This window comes from Chenopodium album, chromosome 7 (assembly GCF_948465745.1).
Source record: "Chenopodium album chromosome 7, dcCheAlbu1.1, whole genome shotgun sequence".
Taxonomy (NCBI): Eukaryota; Viridiplantae; Streptophyta; class Magnoliopsida; order Caryophyllales; family Amaranthaceae; genus Chenopodium; species Chenopodium album.
In genome coordinates, this window is record NC_137840.1 from 13,095,124 (window position 1) to 13,114,243 (window position 19,120).

General features: G+C 35.8%; 2 protein-coding genes across 2 annotated transcripts; one reads left to right on the forward strand and one right to left on the reverse strand.

The window, feature by feature from the left end:
• Window positions 1–1,512: 1,512 nt before the first annotated feature.
• Window positions 1,513–3,520, reverse strand: LOC145640022 (uncharacterized). The gene is made up of 3 exons (XM_081691334.1): window positions 3,283–3,520; window positions 2,545–3,153; window positions 1,513–2,006 (listed from the first exon to the last, which is right to left on the reverse strand). The coding sequence occupies exons 1-3, from the start codon at window positions 3,518–3,520 to the stop codon at window positions 1,513–1,515; spliced, it is 1,341 nt and encodes a 446-aa protein (XP_081547460.1).
• Window positions 3,521–11,877: 8,357 nt separating this feature from the next.
• On the forward strand, window positions 11,878–14,118 carry LOC145640929 (protein DETOXIFICATION 48-like). The gene is made up of 2 exons (XM_081692163.1): window positions 11,878–12,133; window positions 12,294–14,118. Exons 1-2 carry the CDS (start codon window positions 11,975–11,977, stop codon window positions 13,836–13,838), a joined length of 1,704 nt encoding a protein of 567 aa, XP_081548289.1. The 5' UTR covers window positions 11,878–11,974; the 3' UTR covers window positions 13,839–14,118.
• Window positions 14,119–19,120: the final 5,002 nt, after the last annotated feature.

Here is a 19,120-nt window from a genome sequence, read left to right on the forward strand (position 1 = left end):
TAATTGTACAATGAGAGTATTTTTTTTTAATGGATTTTGTATTTTGCAATTGTCTTTCCGTACGCAAACTTTTTTGTTTTTTTTTTAATAAAGTATAAGATAGTTTGGCACATCAATTTAACAATAATGAAAACAAAGAGTAAAAGGAAGTTTCTTTTTTCTTAAAAAATGGGGAATAAAGAGTCTAGTTGTCTAGGTAATTCAGTACCCGCCTTAAATCAATAATACTGTCTTTTTATTTTATTTTTTTTGAATGAATGTTTGTGTTTTTTTTAATAACTAAACTATGTGGTTTATATATATTCCTTTTTCATATTTGTAACATGCTTGATAATTGGCTTAGATGTTTGAAGAGTTAATTTTGTTATAAGTGGTTCGCGGTTCGAATCTCCTTATATTTAAATTTTTAATATGAAGTGATGATGTGACATGATGATATGTTGGGTAGGTGACATGGCGTCATAAATGTGTTGTGAAATGACAGCGTCATGAAATGCTTATGAAGTGGAGAGCTGATACACATACAACCATTGTATGTGGTCCCTACATACAATTGTATATGAAGTGACATGGCGTAATTAGGAGGGGTCTACGTTAATATGTATAGATTCATCATATCAATGACTTCTTAGTTATGCATAAATTCATCAAATGCCCTTTATGACTTAAGGTCGTATCACATGTCTTAGTAATTAATACCTAAATAACTTATTAAATCTAAATTAATTATAGTTAACCCACTAATTAGTAGTTTTTTGGGTGGTAGGTTGGGTTTTCCGGTAGGAAGTGAGGTTTTTAGGGGGAAGGTTTTCATACCAACCCAAAAACCTTGCCAAACACCCAAAACCCTCTTTATTACATACCCACCCAAAACCAAGGCTTAATGTATATATTAACTACTTAGGTGTGTTGAGTTGCTGACGCCTACATTATCAGCCCTAAACTATAGCAGATTAGCAGGCCAATTTGATAGAATTGACATGATTGACATCCACACTGATATTTGGTGTTATTGTAAAGGAAAATTCTCCCCCAATCATATTGATGTGATATACACATAATTAGATAATGTACACCCTCTTTATTTTTATTTTTTTATTTTACTAACATCACATTTTTTTAGTACTTTACTATATTAGTTGATTAAGTGATTAAACTAAATGAACGAGTTAGGCTATAATTTTAAATTGTAGTAACTTAACACAAACTATTGGGCCAGTCAACGCTGACCAAATAGTTCGTGCAGCGGAGGAGATGACAATGACGATAAAGACGACGATGACGATGATGACAACAATAGCAGATCTCCTCTCCCTGTAGGTGATGGTGACAATGACAACGATGACATCAATAGCGATAGAGAAAAGCGAGGTCATTCATGACGGAAGAGAGAGAAAGTTTAATTCTCGGATTTTATCGAAAAATGCCCAAATAAAAAACCGAATTGGGCCTTTCTTAAGTGATGTATAATTGTTGAAATTGTTTTTTTTTTTTGAGGCAAAGATGCAAGCATTAATTAATAGTAGTAAAGTTAGTTACATGACCAAAGTTATAGGCTGGGACATCACCAGCAACTTCAGGATTAGAGTTGACAAAGTTTGAGCCACGCTCACTTTCAAAAGTTACACTACAACTGGGAGGGGGATGATACAAAAAGCAGATTTGATTCACAGCCTCCATATTTCTTCTTGCATCTCTCGCCAAGCAGTCAGCTACTGCATTGCTTCTTCTCTCTTCAAAGTGCAATTCCAGATGGGGGAGCTCCCTTAGCAGGTCCCTGCAATTTTGAAGCAAGTTAGGCATATTAAGCACTTCCTCTTGTGTATTTATATCTTCAACCACTCGTTTTGCATCAGAACACAGGATCACATTCTGCCAGCCCTTGTTCTTTGCCCAATTCATGCTTAACTCCAAGGCTTTGAGTTCAGCATCATAACTGGTATTAGAGTAGCCTTTCCATGTAAAGCCCTCAATCCAATCTCCTATATGATTTCTACAGATAACACCTATACCAGAATCCTTGGTTGCATGACAGAATGAGGCATCACAATTAATTTTTAGGAAGGGAGAGGAGGGAGGAGACCAGGCAGGAGGGGAGGGCTTCAGACTTTCTGTTTGCACACTTGTGAAGTGGCATTCAGAAGCAGCCCATATGCACTGGTGGACAGCTTGGTTTAGGGTATGGTTTTGTTTTTTAAAGATCCATGCATTTCTTCTAAGCCATATATGCCAAATAGTGAAAGAAAACAGAGTGTTCCAAGGAACTGAATGGGAGAACAGTTGAGAGGTTTTGAGATTTGAGTGTAACCAGTCAGTGAATGATAGATTTGTGGTGAAAGGGATTGGGGAGGGAATCAGATTCCAAAACTCCCGGGCATTGAATGAACAAATGGTGGATTGTTTCAGCAGAGTTTGGGCAGAAAGGACACCAAGGAGAAATATGGGTGATTATGTGGTTGAGATTTTTATTGGTGGGCAGTCTGTTCCATGCTAATTGCCATAGGAAGAATTTAACTTTAGGGTGGGAATTGAGCTTCCAAATACACATCCATTTGTAATCAGAGGACTCATTCCTACAGTTATCCAGAAGTGTTATCCTGGCCATGTGAGAGTCAAACTTGCTTTTAAAGGTCCAGTCTGAGAATGAACTGTCAGCTGAATGATTTAGTGATAATGATTGCAAGCACCCATACAAATCATCACTGATCTGGAAAGAAAGCAAATCCTCCAGCACCTCTCTATTTTGGATGTTAGAAAGGCATTGAGAGATAGATAGAAGCTGCTTAGAGACATGAATAGGGCCAGTAAGTAGACCCCTAAGAGAGAGTTTTTGAATCCATTTATCCTGCCACAAGTTTATGGATTCTCCATTCCCTATATTCCACATCAGGCTTGTTTCAAAGTGGCCCCAGGCCTTTCCAATACCTTTCCATATTAGAGAACCTCTGTTGAAGGGGGTTGGATTGGTTTTACAATCAATATACTTCTCTCTCAGCATCTTTGCTGCCCAACCCTTATTGTTGTAGAGAGACCAACAAAGCTTAGAGAGAGAGATCACATTCAGGTGCTCATGTTTTATAAAACCTAATCCCCCCTCTTCCTTGGGTTGACATAGGTTTTCCCAGGAGATCCAAGTAAGCTTCTTACCCTCCCCTGTGTTTCCCCAAAAGAAATTGGAACAAATTGAGTCAAGTTTTTTGCATAAGTAATTTGGAAAAGGGAGCACTTGCATATAGTATCTAGGGATTGACTAGAGAGTAGACTTGATTAGGATAGATCTACCAGCTTTATTAAGGAGTTTTGCCTTCCAAGATGCTAGTCTACTACCAACTTTATCAATGAGGAACTGGAGGTTTCTTTTAGAGTGTTTCTTAGAGCACAAAGGGAAGCCTAAATATTTTCCTAAATCTGAGGATGCAGTGACATTTAGTTCATGTTCAAACTCATCAATCATGGCCTGGGGGGTGTTATTTGAGAACAGAATACTGCTCTTTTGTTCATTCATCTTTTGACCTGACATTTTAAAGAAGTTGGAAAGGGTGAGAGAGAGGGAGGCTAAAGTTTTTTTTGTCTGTTTGTCCAAAAAGGATGACATCATCTGCAAAGAGGAGGTGGGAAATGCAAGTTTTCCCTCCTCTGAATCTAAAAGGGCTCCATTTTTTTTTCTCACATTCCTTATGAATCATTCTAGACAGAAATTCCAGGCAAATAAAATAGATATGGAGATAGGGGATCTCCCTATCTAAGGCCTCTGGAAGGGATGAAGGAATTTGAGAGTTTTCCATTGATTAAAATGGCAGAGGAGACAGTTGATACACAACTCATTATGAGCTTAATAGATTGGTGGTCAAAATTGAAGAATAGGAGACAGTGTCTAATAAAGGACCACTCCAATCTGTCATAAGCCTTTTCCAAGTCAATCTTTAGAGCAAATAAACCTTTTCTGCCCTTTTTTCTCTTTTCCATCGAATGGATTATTTCTAATGCAACAATGAAATTGATATCACTACCTCTCCCAGGCAAAAAGCTGTTCTGGTTGGGTGAAATGATAGAGGCTAGCTTAGGTCTGATTCTATTTACAAGAATTTTGGAAAGAAATTTACAGCAAGAATTTACAAGACTAATAGGGCGGAAGCTGGAAATTTTTGTGGGATTATCAATCTTTGGGATTAGGAAAATGACTGTTTTATTTATAGAGGGAGGAACTGTTTTAGAAGCAAAGATGGATGACAAAAGATTATAGCATTCAGATTTTACCTCCTCCCAAAAATGTTGAAAGAAAATATAATGGAAACCATCCTCTCCTGGTGCTTTCAAGTGCCCCACAGAGAAAACAGCTTCTTTGATTTCACTCAAGGAAGGGATGGAGGAGCAAGAGATAGATTGGTCAGAATGAGGAGGAGGGGGTAAGGTTGTTTGCTCAGAAGAAAAGAGAGTAGAAAAGAAGGAAACAATATGGTCATGGATATGTAATGGGTTAGTAATCCATTCACCCACTTCATTCTTGATAGCCATGATTCTGTTTCTTTTTTTTCGGATAGTAGCAGATAGGTGAAAGAAATGAGTGTTTCTATCCCCATTAAGCAACCAATCTGACCTTGATCGAGCAGCCCAATACATTTCCTCATGTTCTAATAGTTGATTCAGCTCTTTGTTAAGAGAGAAATCCAGATCAAAGAGGAAAGTATTAGTTGGGTCTCTTTCAAGAGCTTTTTGGGCTCCATCAATTCTAGCCCTGATTCTTTTAATTTTTAATTGGACGGACCCAAAGACATGCTTAGCCCAAACTAACATGCTATCAGATAGGCTATGAAGTTTAGATGGTAAGTCTAATTGAGAATCAGCCCACTCCCTCTTGACAAATGGTTCGAAATCCGGGTCTGACAGCCACATGGGTTCAAATCTGAACAGCTTGTTACCCGGAAATTCGACCCGTTTATCCATTCGAAGGAGGACAGGGTTATGGTCTGAACTCATTCGGGGCAAGTTTTGAACCACCGCATCTTGGAACTGCTGGATCCAGTCGTGGGTAGCCCAGAACTGATCCAAGCGTTTAAAGATCGGGTTTCTTTTTCTTTTATTAAACCATGTGAATTTATGTCCAATATAGCCTAAATCTAGTAGATTACATTCATCCATGGCTTCTTTAAATTTGTTCATCTGTTCAGTCGGGTGAGGATTTCCACCCCATTTTTCGTGTTGAAAACAGATTTCGTTAAAGTCCCCACAAACTACCCAAGGTAAGTCGATACTCGACTCTAGTCTAATAAGGTCACTCCACATATCTAATCTAGCTTTATAACAAGTGCTGGCATAAATCATAGACAGGAAGAATTTACTGAGATTTCTAACCTGTACAACGGCATGAATTGCACGTGGTTCCTTAGAGACCACCACGATGTTGTTCACCCCCGAGTTCCACATCACCAGAATGCCCCCCGATAGGCTAATGGGATCCACCACTTCAAATGAACTAAATGGAAGGTTGTCAATGATTTCTTCAACCCCTGATTTCTGCACCTTTGTTTAAGTTATTACCACAATCTCAGGGCTATGGTCTTGGAGAAGTTGGCGGATGTTGCACTTGAACCCCCTCCGGGCAATGCCCCTAGCATTCCACATGAGAATCGACATTCCACGCTTCATGAAAGGGAGTTTCGCAAGCTCCACCTTGGACTCGTATGAGGCGTCGTTGTCTACTGTGATGTAGCGGCCCAAGTACTGACTGTATTTGTTCATATTGTTCACCTTCACTTTCACCCCAAACATTTGGTTCGTAGTTCCCCTTTCCGTGCCCCACGCACATTGGAGCTGGAGCTGAGTGGCCTCTCGGACTAGGTGGAACCATTTGACATTGTTTGTTCCGGCCACGGACTGAGCCACTAGCCATTTGCTTGTAATCTACATGGCCTTTCTCTTTTGGGGAAGCACGGGTTCTAGGTCGGATACTAGCTGCAGTTCCCACGGCATGACTAAGCCCGAGTAATTCTTCTGTAGATCTTTGATCCACCAACGCAGCATCACTCCTAGGGGTTCGCACATCAATTTCACATCCTCCAGCGATGGAATGTGAGCAGGCACCAGGACTCTTGGGTCTACATGGTCTTCCATTTGGAGATTCTGGAACATCGGAGCTACCTTTTCCGGTTCTAGTAGAATTTGGCGAACTAGCCCTGGAGTTAGAGAGTTCCAAGAGCCTAGAATGCCCTGAGCGAAGAAAGATTGAAGGTTGATCATGGTTGAGGGGTTGGTGAATTTTGGTTTTGTCCTGGTGATGATGTTTCGAGCCTGGGTTGGTTTCACAATGACTGGTTTCGGGCGAGTTGTGTTCAGGATTAGGGTAGGTGCTGGTTTTGGGGATCGTCTTGCTTTGTTTTCCATTTTTTCTTTCGGTTTTGACTGAGAAAGATTGGGTTTTTCCAGGAGTAGTGAGGGTGTGGGTAAGATAGAAAGGCTGGGAACTTTTAAGTAGGGAGTTGAGGGGGTGGTGATTTGAAAATCGCCGGTTATTGGGAAGGGAAGGGGAGGTAAGGTGAAGTGACATTTGAGGAGACGAGGCGAATTTCGACGGCATAGCTCTGAAACAATATTGGAAAACAAAAAAGAGGGATTTTGGAAGGATTTATAAGAAAAAAGGTCATCATTACTGGAAGTAGATGTGATATCTTAGGGTCCCACACTTTCTACATTTTCTAATTGTAGACTAGAGAACCTATTGGATTGTAGTTGCTGTCGTGGCAGAACATGAATTGATTTCTGGTTCAAATTTTGGCGCGGCTGCAAACCAACGGTTAATACCTTTCCTTTTCTTCCTTTGGGCACGGTTTTCCAACTCAGATCATCACCCTTTTTGCCGGTGATGCTATCCCGGGGAGTAGCTTCTACATCCGGGTTTGCAATGGTTATTTCTTTCCCTTCTTTACTCTTCTCATTCTGGGTACCCCCTGTTTTTGTCACAGGAAGCAACTCCGAGTAGACCAAAGGCTGTTTGATCTTTCCGATCCAGATATTTTCTTCGTAAGCATTATCTTCATTCATGAGTACTAGAATTTTTGCTACACGAAGGCTATTTCTTCCAGTATTTGTTTCTGCTTTAATGAAAGTACCAATTTGGTTTGAAACTCTCTTGAGAAGATGAACAGAGTGTAGCTCTGCCGGTAGCTCCACCCACATCGGTTTTTGGGGGTGATTCGCCTTGGACGGTTTAAATCCCGGGCTCCACCTGTTTAACAGCAGGTAGGTTCCGTTCATAAACCAAGGGCCTGAGTTTAAGACTCTGTCAAAGTCTTCCTGCGATTTGAATTTTGTCACAAAGAATCCTTTCCCAAGAGGGTAAGTTGCCTGGAGTTTCGGCTTCCAAATCCTTGGGATGGTCTCCACAAAGAAATCGATTGAGAAGGATTTTCCACACGGTTTCGAAATAATGGCAAGTTGCCATTCTTTGCAGAGGTCAAGATACTCTGATTCCTCAATTGGGAGGAAAATATCTGAGTTAGCATCAAATGCTGGAGGGGGGGGGGGTGGATGAAGCACAAGAGCTGGGATTGGGATGGTGGTTGTTGGTCACCATGTTTTTGTAGGATGGTTTTTGTGGTGCAGATATGAGGGTGGTAGAGGAGGGGTGAGGTAGTAGGTGTTGAGATGAGCTTTCATGAGGGTTGGGGATAACAGGTGATGTAGAAGCTAAGGTGGAGGCGCATAAAGTCTCTGAGAAGGTGGACACTTTGGTGAATTGGGGAGGCAAGATGGTGGTGGTGACATCGGTGGATTTGTGGAGTAAATTGGTGGTGGATTTGGTGGATTTGGGGAGTAAATTGGTGGTGGATTTGGGGGGCAAGGTGGTGGTGATGACAGTGGTGGGTGGTTGTTGCTTAGAGGGTGAGGGGGACTCTCTCTCACTAGGTTTCTCTCTCATCTTGACACTCCTATTGTTGAAATTGTTTGTCCCATATGATTGTATGTTGAATTGTAAGCATTTTGATGACAAATGCATTTATTTTACTTGAGAAATGAGCAAGTTATGTTATACCCATTACCTTTAATATGAGCTCTTCAATGGAGGTTCCGCCATTGTTATACATATCACCAAACAAATTATACATATCCTTGTATGATATTCTCTATTGGCTGGATGATATCCCCTATTAGCTATATGATATCATGGCTGGATGATACCTCTATTGGCTATATGATATCATGGTTGGATGATATCATCTATTGGCTATATGATTTCATTTATGATTGTATCTATAACATCCTTTATTGGGTGGATGATATCTTCTATTGGCTATATATATGATATCATGGTTGAATGATATCCTCTATTGACTATATGATATCATTTATGGTTGTGTCTATGATCACTACTGAAATTCGGCTGATTTGCGACCGTTTTTTTTACGACTGTCATGGAAACGATCGCAAAATATGATATTTGCGATCGATTTTTACACGGTCGCAAATTTGCAACCATTTTTAAAGCGGTCTCAAATTTGCGACCGTTTTTGGGTTATAAAACGGTTGCAAAGGTATTTAAATATATTTTAAAAATTAAATGCATGTGAAAAATTATTCAAAATTAAATTTATCATGTTATGACCATTAGTAGAAGTCGCATAATTGCGACAATTACGACTGTTTGAGAAACGGTCGCAAAATTACGACCGCTAATACCGGTTGGAAAAGTGCTTTTTTAATTTTTTTTAAAAAAAAGGTATAAAAAGAGATCCACTCTAACCCTAAATTATTGGAAGCAACCGTCTACTATTTCTTTCCTCTCTCTCTCCTCACGCATCTATCCTCTTCTCCTCTCCTCTCTCTCTTTCCTCTTCTCTTCTTTTTCTCTTTCCTTTTCTCCTCGACCTCTTTCCTCTTCTCCTTCTCCTTTTAAAGAGTTCGGTGGTGGCGGCGAGTCCTGTGTTGGCGAGTTCGAGTCTCACGTTAGCTAGTTCAATGATGGTGTAAACAATTCAATGATTTTCAAGGTCGAATTCGACCATGAAAACTCTAGATCTAGACTTTTCATGGTCGAATTTGACCTTATTAAACCAAAATTTTGAGGTAAAATTTGAAGTTTGAGGTATGTTTTCGTGTTTTTGGTTTTTTTGGTTGATTTCCGTTTCTTTTTGGGTTTGATTTTTTTTTTGTTGATTTTTGGGTTTGATTTTCGGGTACTTTTTGGATAATTTTGTGGCTTAATTTTCATTAATTTTAGGGTTTTATATTCGAAGTGAAATTGTTTGTTTTTTTTTACTATTTTTGGATTTAACTTTCGCTAATTTTTTGGGTTTTCGTGTTGTTTTGTTTGATTTTCATGTTCGATTTTTGGTTAATTTGGTTTCCGGGTGGCTTTTTTGGTGGTTGAATTGGGTTTTCGTGGGAAAGGGGTGTGAATCCGGGGTGGGTTGGAGTTTTCGTGGTGGCTGGAGATGTTTTCGAGGTGATTCGGGGTGGTTGGAGGTGTTTTCGTAGTGGATAGAGGTGTTTTCGTGGTGGTTCAAGGTGTTTTCGGGGTGGCTGAAGGTGATTTGGGGTGGCTGGTGGTATTTTAGGGTGGGCGGTGGTGGTGGGTAAAGGTGGGTAGGGTTGGCAGTGGTGGTGGGTAAAGGTGGTTTCGGGGTAGGTTGGTGAGGCTGGATACGGGGTGGGTGTGATTTTTTTTTTTGCGACTGCTAATTAAACCGGCCGCAATTATATATATTTGCGACCGTTTTCCAAACGGTCGTTGAAAATAATAAAAACGGCCGCAAAAAATCTACGACCGTCAAACGGTTGTAGTTTTGTTTTTCTGCGACCACGTAAATAATGACCACCATGTTACGACCGTTGACGATCACAATTAATTTTAGCGACCGTTTTGCTATTTTCAATGATCGTCAAAGGCGGTCGCAATTTGGTCGGATTTTAGTAGTGGATATCCTCTATTGGCTATATGATATCATTTATCATCCAGCCATGATATCATATAGCCAATAGAGGATATCATCTAGTCAATAAAGGATATCATCTAACCAATAGAGGATATCATCCAGTCAGTAGAAATATCATCCAGCCAATAAAGGATATCACATAGCCAATAAAGGAAATCTTATAGCCAATAGAGGATATTAGTCATCCAATAGAGGATATCATCCAGTCAGTAGAATTATCATCCAATAAAGGATACCACATAGCCAATAAACGATATCATATAGCCAGCAGAGGATATCATATAGCCAGTAGAGGATATCATCCAGCCAATAGAGGATACCATTTCGCCAAATGAGGATATAAAAAATCCGCATTTTGTCAGTCCGAACTAACGCAATACCTTCTCATAACTTAATTATCACTTTCTTCAATCGATGGAGGAATTTTCTCAATTAATTTATCTATTCACCTAATCTAATAAATTTCTTAAATTGTGTGCCAAAGTGGTGTTTTATAAGTACTTAGGCCTTGTTTAGTTCACCTTATTATTACTTATTTCAAAAAAAAAAAAAAGTTCAGATCAGAAAAAAAATAAGTTTAGATTAGATCATCGTTTTATGTGCAGATTTTTTTATCGCTAAATATCTTTAATTTCGTAATGAAAAAAATTATGAAAATCATATATTAATAAAATACACATTATTACGAATTTAACAAGACCCCACTTGACATTTAGTTAGGACCGGACCGGACCAGACCAGACCAGACCAAATCAGATCAAATCAGCAAAAATAAGGTAAACCAAACAAGCCGTTAATGTAGATAATTATTTATTCCAAAAAGAATCATTCATGATTATAATATTTGAAAGCCATGTACACATTGTGGATAAAAAAAGATTTCTCTCTCTGATTTTATAAATACTACAATCTTTATTGTGCATCAAATATGATTTCTTCCTATAGTATAAATATTACAATAATTTTGGTTCAAATAAGATTTCACCCTATAATTTGATATGTACTACTCCCTCAATTTCTTTTTATTCATTTCACTTTGAATTTTAATTTAAGATCTCCAATATGTATATCTTTGACCACATATAGATATTTAGATAACATGCATATTCCAAGCCAAATCTAATCAGATCCCATAGGATATGGCCAGGTTATGATGTATGTAATAACAATGAAATTTAAAAGTCAAAGTTATAAAAAGTTGACCATAAAGTGAAAATATAAAGAATAGAAATGAACAAAGGGAGTACAAAATGATAATTGTAGATCAAATAATATAATTCCTACTTATGATTTCATAAATATCACAATGACCATTATACAAAACCTATGAATCATAAAAGATTTCTCCCTATGATTTCACAAATACTACAATAATAAGTGCGCATCAATTAAGATATCACCCTATGATAATTTAAGTACTACATACAATGAAAATCATGGATCAAAAAATTTCTCGCTATAATTATATCAAAACTATCATGGTAGGATAATTGCGGATCAAATATGATTTCTCCCTAAAATTATTTAAGTACTACATACAATGAAATTAGGAGTCAAATAAAATTTTTCGCTGTAATTATATAAAAATTACCATCATAAAATAATTGCACATCAAATAAGATATCTCCCTATAAATTTTTGTCCAAAACAAACTCACAATCTTAAAACTATATCAAACATGATATTATTGATTTCCATTTTCCAAACACATACATACAATGCATGAATCAAATAAAGATAAAAAAAAAGAGGGGATTAAGGAAGCTATAGAAATGGTAACAAAATAGGCCGGCCGATCTTGTAAGACGGTCCTTTCCTCCATTTTACTGCGGATTCGACACGTAAAATAAGAGGACCCCACAAATGTGTTAGTGTATGTAGGAGTATATATATATACCCCTTCTCTCATTTCTTTGTTAATCTCATTTCTATTTAGTTGCTTCCTTAGAGAAAGACATACACAAACGACTATTTTGTTTGTACAAGTTTTGTTTTTCTTAATTATTCAATCAAAAGCTTCTCTTTATTCTCATATTATTATTATTATGTCCAACATTCCTAAGCCTATAATCTCTTCACCTTCTCCTACCAAAACTCATTCGAATTCGCCATTGCGTGATAATATTAAGTTAATGGATAATCATCCTCCTACAACAACTAATGATGATGATAACGATCTTCATAGATGGCCAACCGTTTCCGAGGTACGAAAGGAAAAAAAAAAAAAAAAAAAAAACCAAAATTCAAAAGTCAAAATAAATAAATATTTATTTTATTTTTTTTTTGTTACCTAATCTATTTGATTTGCTTTGTTTTACTTTTATTTCATGTAAGTAAATTATTTTTTGTACTTTGAAATTTCAGGCAGTACAAGAGATGAAAGCAATAGGAAAGATATCAGGGCCAACAACAGTAACAGGATTGCTGTTATATTCAAGAGCAATGATCTCCATGCTGTTCTTAGGCTACCTCGGCGAGCTCGAATTAGCCGGTGGTTCGCTAGCCATTGGGTTCGCGAACATCACCGGCTATTCGGTGATATCCGGGTTAGCCATGGGAATGGAACCTATTTGTGGACAAGCATATGGTGCGAAACAAATGAAGCTTCTTGGGTTATCTTTACAAAGAACAGTGCTTCTACTTTTCTCAACTTCAGTGCCCATCACTTTCATGTGGATTAACATGAAGAGAATCCTACTTTGGTGTGGTCAAGATGATGAAATTTCATCCGTTGCTCAAATCTTTCTTCTTTTTTCTATTCCTGATCTTTTTTTCCTTTCTTTACTCCATCCTCTTAGAATCTATCTAAGGACACAAAATATCACATTGCCCTTAACTTATTGTACCGCGATTTCGGTACTTATCCACTTGCCTCTCAATTTCCTCCTTGTAGTCCACCTTAAGCTAGGCATCGCCGGTGTTGCCATTGGCATGATATGGACTAATTTAAACTTATGTCTATTACTCTCTTCTTTTATCTACTTCTCGCGAGTCTATAAAGACTCGTGGATTGCCCCGAGTATGGATTGCCTTAGAGGTTGGTCGTCCTTACTAGCCCTCGCTATTCCTACTTGTGCTTCGGTTTGTCTTGAGTGGTGGTGGTACGAGTTCATGATTATGCTTTGCGGTCTGCTAGCCAACCCGAGAGCGACAATCGCTTCGATGGGAATACTCATACAAACCACATCGTTGGTTTATGTGTTCCCCTCATCTTTATCCCTTGGTGTGTCTACTCGAGTTGGGAATGAGCTTGGAGCACACCGCCCCGGGAAAGCTCGTATCTCCATGATCGTGTCATTGTCATGCGCCATTGTATTGGGACTCACTGCCACACTCTTTACCATCCTAATGAGGAATCAATGGGGTAGGTTTTTCACCAATGATGAAGAAATTCTACATCTTACTGCTGTTGCATTGCCGATTGTAGGCCTCTGCGAGCTCGGGAACTGTCCACAGACAACAGGCTGTGGAGTCCTTCGCGGTAGTGCAAGGCCTACGATCGGAGCAAACATTAACCTCGGGTCATTCTACTTGGTAGGAATGCCCGTTGCTATCTTCTTCGGGTTCATCCTCAAAAAGGGGTTCGCAGGGCTATGGGTCGGACTACTCGCCGCCCAAGCCTCCTGCGCGCTCCTGATGCTGTATGTTCTGTACAAAACAGATTGGAGCGTGCAAGCAGACAGAGCAATTGAATTGACAAATTCTTCAGTATCACAAACTCCGGGATTATTACCAATTTCAGCTGCATTGGATTTCAGTAACAATGACAAGAAGATTAATCCAAAATTCGAACAACTTGTGTGCATTGAAAACAAAGATAGAACGACATTGAAATTATCTTTGCCATCAGCAAACGAAGGTTTTCATGAAACAAATCCTCTGTTAACCCCTCATTTCTCAATAATATAAATAGATTATCAAAATTAATCAATGTATAATGTCATGCAGTTTAGGTAGTGTGACAGTACAAACTTTAACCAACATTTTTTCTTATCTTAATTATAAAGAGGCTAAGCTAGTTAGTCCACAACTGAGCCAAATTTGTTAGATAGCCGACCTCATCGATCACTTTTCATAGTGATTGTAATGTAGAATAGTTCCTTTTTTTATTTTATTTTATTTTTATTTTTAATGTATTTTGTACTTGTGAAGGTTGTACTGTTATTAATAAAAAATTAAAAATTAATAATAATGTAAAGGAGCATATAATCATACAAAGTATCAATTATAAACTTTATTTTTTCTTTTTATTTCTGTTAGAGTAACTGAAAAGGTGATGTGGAGGAGCATCAATTCCTAATACTGTATCTTAAATATTTCATCGTCATGATTGTGTATAAATAAAATGAAAGACTATGAGTCTATAACCACACTTCAATCTCTACGGTTATTTTGGTTTACTATCTGTGGATTATGTATTTATAAATAAGGGTATTTCCATTTCAAATACCTAGGTATGTTTAAATCCTAGATCATTAAGATACTTCCTATAAATTAAGACTTTTACAAATAGAGTCAAACTTTACTTAGTACGAGTTAAGTTTACCAATTAAGTCCGTAGCACTTGGCGCACACCAATTACGTATACAGATCAAGAATCACTCCGTATTACTTTAATCTATAGTTGGTCCTGAAATTGTTGGGGAGAAAAAGGCATCTTTTTGTTGTTCCCTACCATAAAAAGGTTACAACATTGACTGCCTAAAAATAGAAAAGAATTAGGATTTAGGAGTATATTATACCCCATCGAACTGCCTATACCCCTCTTTTTAAAAAAAAAAAATAAAAAAAATTCAGTTTTCACGTTCTACTTATCATTTTTTTACTCCGTGTCAAATCACAATTATCTTCGTTGTTCGTCCACCTCTTCCCATGGACAATTTAGTGACTTTGCCTTATTAAAACAAAACAAAATAAAACAAAACATATAATGTTTGGGCCTATAATTAGTGTTTATATTGTATAGTTAACGGGCCTATTTCTTGAGCCCTAATCTCTTGTATAAATACTCTACTCTACACTCTAATGAAACTACGGAATTTATTTCGTGACATGGTATCGGAGCCAAAATCATTCTAATCCCTAAAATCAATTTCTACATTCTAATTCCTAAAATCAATTTCGTGACATATAATAAACAAATTTAGTGACTTTGATTTGAAATTAAATAAATAAATAAATTAAAAGTATTTTAGTTTGTTCTTTTAATTGTGCAATATGGGTCAAACTTAAATATTTTATTTAACTAAACAATGGTAAAAAAAAAAATTAATTTTGGATAGTGTAAAAGTGTATATTAAGAGAAATATAGTAGGACTGTTAATGACTATATTTACATAAATTATAGATCACAAAAGTGGCTTATAAAATGGTAAAGACTTATAAAATACGGAGTATTACTTCATTCGTCCCTGTTTGATGTGCTTGTATTTCTTTTACGACGTCTTGAAATGTCCTATTTATTGTATAAAAATAACATTTAGGGCCTGTTCATATTTACTTATTTTCAGTTCATTTCAGTTCAGTTCAGCTCCAATCAGTTCAGTTCAGTTCAGTTCAGTTCAGCTCTTAATTTCCCTCTCTCATAAAATATTCATTTCAGCTTAGTTCAGTTCAGTTCAGTTCCAATCAGTTCAGTTCAGTTCAGCTCCAATCAGTTCAGTTCAGCTCAGTTCAGTAAATATGAGCATACCCTTTAATCATTATTTAGTTTTCAACTTTTCAATATAATATACAAAATACAAATATATCCAATAAATTCATTACTTTACTTTTTATGTTTTCCATACCATATATTCTACTTTTTATTATTGTCATACAATATTTTCTAGTTTTTAAGTTTCTCACATTACACACCTTGTATTTTAATTAGTGTTACAGTTTGACCGTCACATAATTTTAGACAATTAAATTACTGTAACTTAGATATAATAAAAGGTATGTGAGGTAATTAGAGTATTAAAAAATTATAAAAGCAAGATAGTGGGATTAATAGTTTATTAAAAAGTAATAAATGTGAGGAAATATATAATAAAAAAAATGTAGTATTGGGTTTAGATGGGGAATATAAGAAGAGAAAGATATACTTCGTAATATTAAAATATAAATTTTTGCCAAAAAAAATGTAATACTTATTCAAACATGGCCAGATTTGATAAGTGTAACATTTATTATTATTATTTTTTTAATAGCAAAAACATTTCATTAATTAAAAGTCATACGACATCTACAATATAGATTCGACGTTAACAAATACATAAGATATTGAATCAAATAAAATTTTCCTTCATAAAAACTACTATTGTCAAGAAGATTTTGCATTATAGAACATCTCCCGCTTATATCGCTGAAAAATACGGCCTTGTTGGAGAGACAATCTAACGATCCTTTATAGTCGTGAGGATTTTTTCTTCTGATTCGTCTGTCTGCATTCGAAAACTTGATGACTTTTTCACCGACGAAATATTTTCACGACAATCCATTAGATCTAATATCATGGATTCAAAACTAAGAAATTTCTCCCCAAGGAGATCGAAAACCCTTTCTTTTGAGGGAAAAAAGTTCCTCCCAAAAGGAGGAATCATTATTATAAAACCTAAAATAAACTTTAAAGGAACTAAGATTGGGGCTTTCCACCAGTTAAAACCAATGGAAGCCCCTTTAAAGTTCAACAATGGAGGCTTTCCAGATGTTTTATTCTTTTATTATCATCTGTTTTTATATGATTATGATTAATTAATTGTTGTGTAACACTTATTAAAACACAGATGGAGTATATTTCTCTACTCTTTCCATTCTCCTTAATTACCATTTTTTTTTTTTTTTTGAAAAATTGACACATTTAAAGAAGACTGAAGACAGAGGGAATAAATAGTTTTTGTAAATATTAAAAGAACAAATAAAACATTGATTATCTTCAAGTGATTCCATATCAAAGAAAGAATTACTTATTGATATTTTCTTCGGTAATATGGACTTTAATAATTGTTACTATATATGAGAGGTTAACTAAGGATTTGTGTATATTGCTCAGTTGTGGACTAGCATAATTGTTTTCTGCCTATAAATATTGTTTGTTCTTTATTCAAATCTTTCCATGAGCAACCAAATATCAAATTGAACAAATATTACCATTGGATGTACGATGTACCAATCTCTGGGTGCACTCAGGTACATGTACCTACCTCTAGGTGCATTCAGGTATATGTAAAAAAATATATGTCCTGCATTGTTGGTATTATCTCATAAAAACTAACATCTTTATATATATTTCCTATTTAAATAGCATAATATCTCATTTCACGATTATCAATGCATTATTTCAATCACAAACAATATATATTTTAATATCAATACGTAAAAATAATACAATTGTGATATATATCATATGAAAGTATAAATTGAGCCAAATTTTTTTGAACATATTGCTAAATAATGCCGGGGTGTGTTTATTATCATAATTTTTGTAAGTAAATAGAAAATAAGAAAATAAATAAATAAACTAACTATAGTTAAATATTTAACTATAATTTATCATTAATGTCATAGTTAACTTATAAAAATTCAGGTTTACCAAAGATAATAAGAATATTTGTAATTCACCATTGAGAAAAGTAAAAAGTATGGTGTTACCAAAGAGAATTTCCCAAAAAATTTCCAATTTTTGCTTAATATGCAGATTTATTATAAAATATATGCACGATTAGTCAATTAGGGCCTGTTCTCTTACGTTGAAATTCAGTTCAGTTTAGTTCAGTTCAACTCCTAATTTCCTTCTCTTATAAAATATTCATTTCAATTCAGTTCAGTTCAGTTCAGTTCAGCTGAGTTCAGCCAATGAGAACAGACCTTTAGTCAAAATAGTTGTACATCCATCTATCCTTCTCATTGGAATGAGGAACCTCTCAAACTATAAATGAAGAATTGAGGAGAAATCATTTTAAAATAAAAATAAAAAATAGGACGGAATGCTCTCTACATAGAATTTTCTTTATCTAGACTGAATAATTAATTTTGACTAGTCCTATTATTTTTAGCATATATATTAAACTATAAGTCTTATAATATGTATTGTACATTTTTCTATATTGTTTTGGTCATTATGATTTTTATTTAAACTTATTAATTAATTTGTAGCAATATAGCAACGGTGCAACAAGTAATTCCAAGCTAGAATCACTATTACTTTTCTCATTCTTGAACTAGGCGTGATCGGTGTCGTTCAAGAACACCAAAAGGTAGTACGGAGTAGTATATTCTTGATTATTTGATCCCCATGTGCATATGTGAGTATCCCTACATTCGCATTATTGTCAATTAATTGGTTATTGATTGAACATATATGTTGTATGTTGCTTAGTTTGTATGTAGGCTAAACTCTCTCTTACTCAGTTAGTTTGTACTTACATTTCATACTTAATTGTATTATCTATGAAATAACACAAAAATAAACTTGTTGGATCATAATATAGATGGGTTTAAAGAAGCATGTTTGAGTTGGAGGTAGCAAAGAAAGATGTTAGGGGAGATGTATGCATAAATGAGTAAGAACAAAAGAAATGCAAACAATGCAATAATTGGAAATCAGATGACAGATGAAAAATTGAAGAGTGAAGGGCCTTGAAGAGAGTAAAAAAGGGGGGGCCTGCTTCAATTTGAAGAAACAAATAATTAGGTGTGTCTACTTCTCCCATGACAAAATATTGTAACAGTAGTATTTACTTATATCATGCATGCATTAATAACACCACCTTATCCCTTATCTTCTACCCAACCTACCCTCATCTCTAGCCCGCCACTCCAATTCTTCAACAAAATTCCCACAAAACAACAAAATTCTTACTTGACTTATATGGCTTTATAATGCATGTGGACAACATCCATCAATCATGAGGAATACCCATATATGTACGTACGTACGTATGTATGTATGGTGTACTATTTGGTACTCCGTATTCAATACATGTACACATCTTAATAAGTTATTATCACGTTAGCTTAGTGGTGTCAAAGACTAATTTAACCGTAAAAATTTACTTGAAATGATCAAATTGCCCTGACTTTCAAATCTTAGACCCACACTCGAACTAAACTTGTTTTTAATATGATATACAGAGTATTTTGTTTTGAACGAACTTAGCTTGAATTTAAATCTAAGTATTTATTAATCAAAAAAAAGAAATTGATTTTTT

Excerpts from the sequence above, each read along its gene's own strand:
- LOC145640022 (XM_081691334.1), bottom strand. The coding sequence starts at position 3,520 with ATGTCAGGTCAAAAGATGAATGAACAAAAGAGCAGTATTCTGTTCTCA. Across the intron at positions 3,154-3,282 it reads AAAACTCCTTAATAAAGCTG|GGGAGGGTAAGAAGCTTACT; the intron begins GTAGATCTATCC and ends GGGGAAACACAG. Across the intron at positions 2,007-2,544 it reads CTCTGATTACAAATGGATGT|GTGTTATCTGTAGAAATCAT; the intron begins GTATTTGGAAGC and ends ATTCTGGTATAG.
- LOC145640929 (XM_081692163.1), top strand. The coding sequence starts at position 11,975 with ATGTCCAACATTCCTAAGCCTATAATCTCTTCACCTTCTCCTACCAAA. Across the intron at positions 12,134-12,293 it reads GATGGCCAACCGTTTCCGAG|GCAGTACAAGAGATGAAAGC; the intron begins GTACGAAAGGAA and ends TTGAAATTTCAG.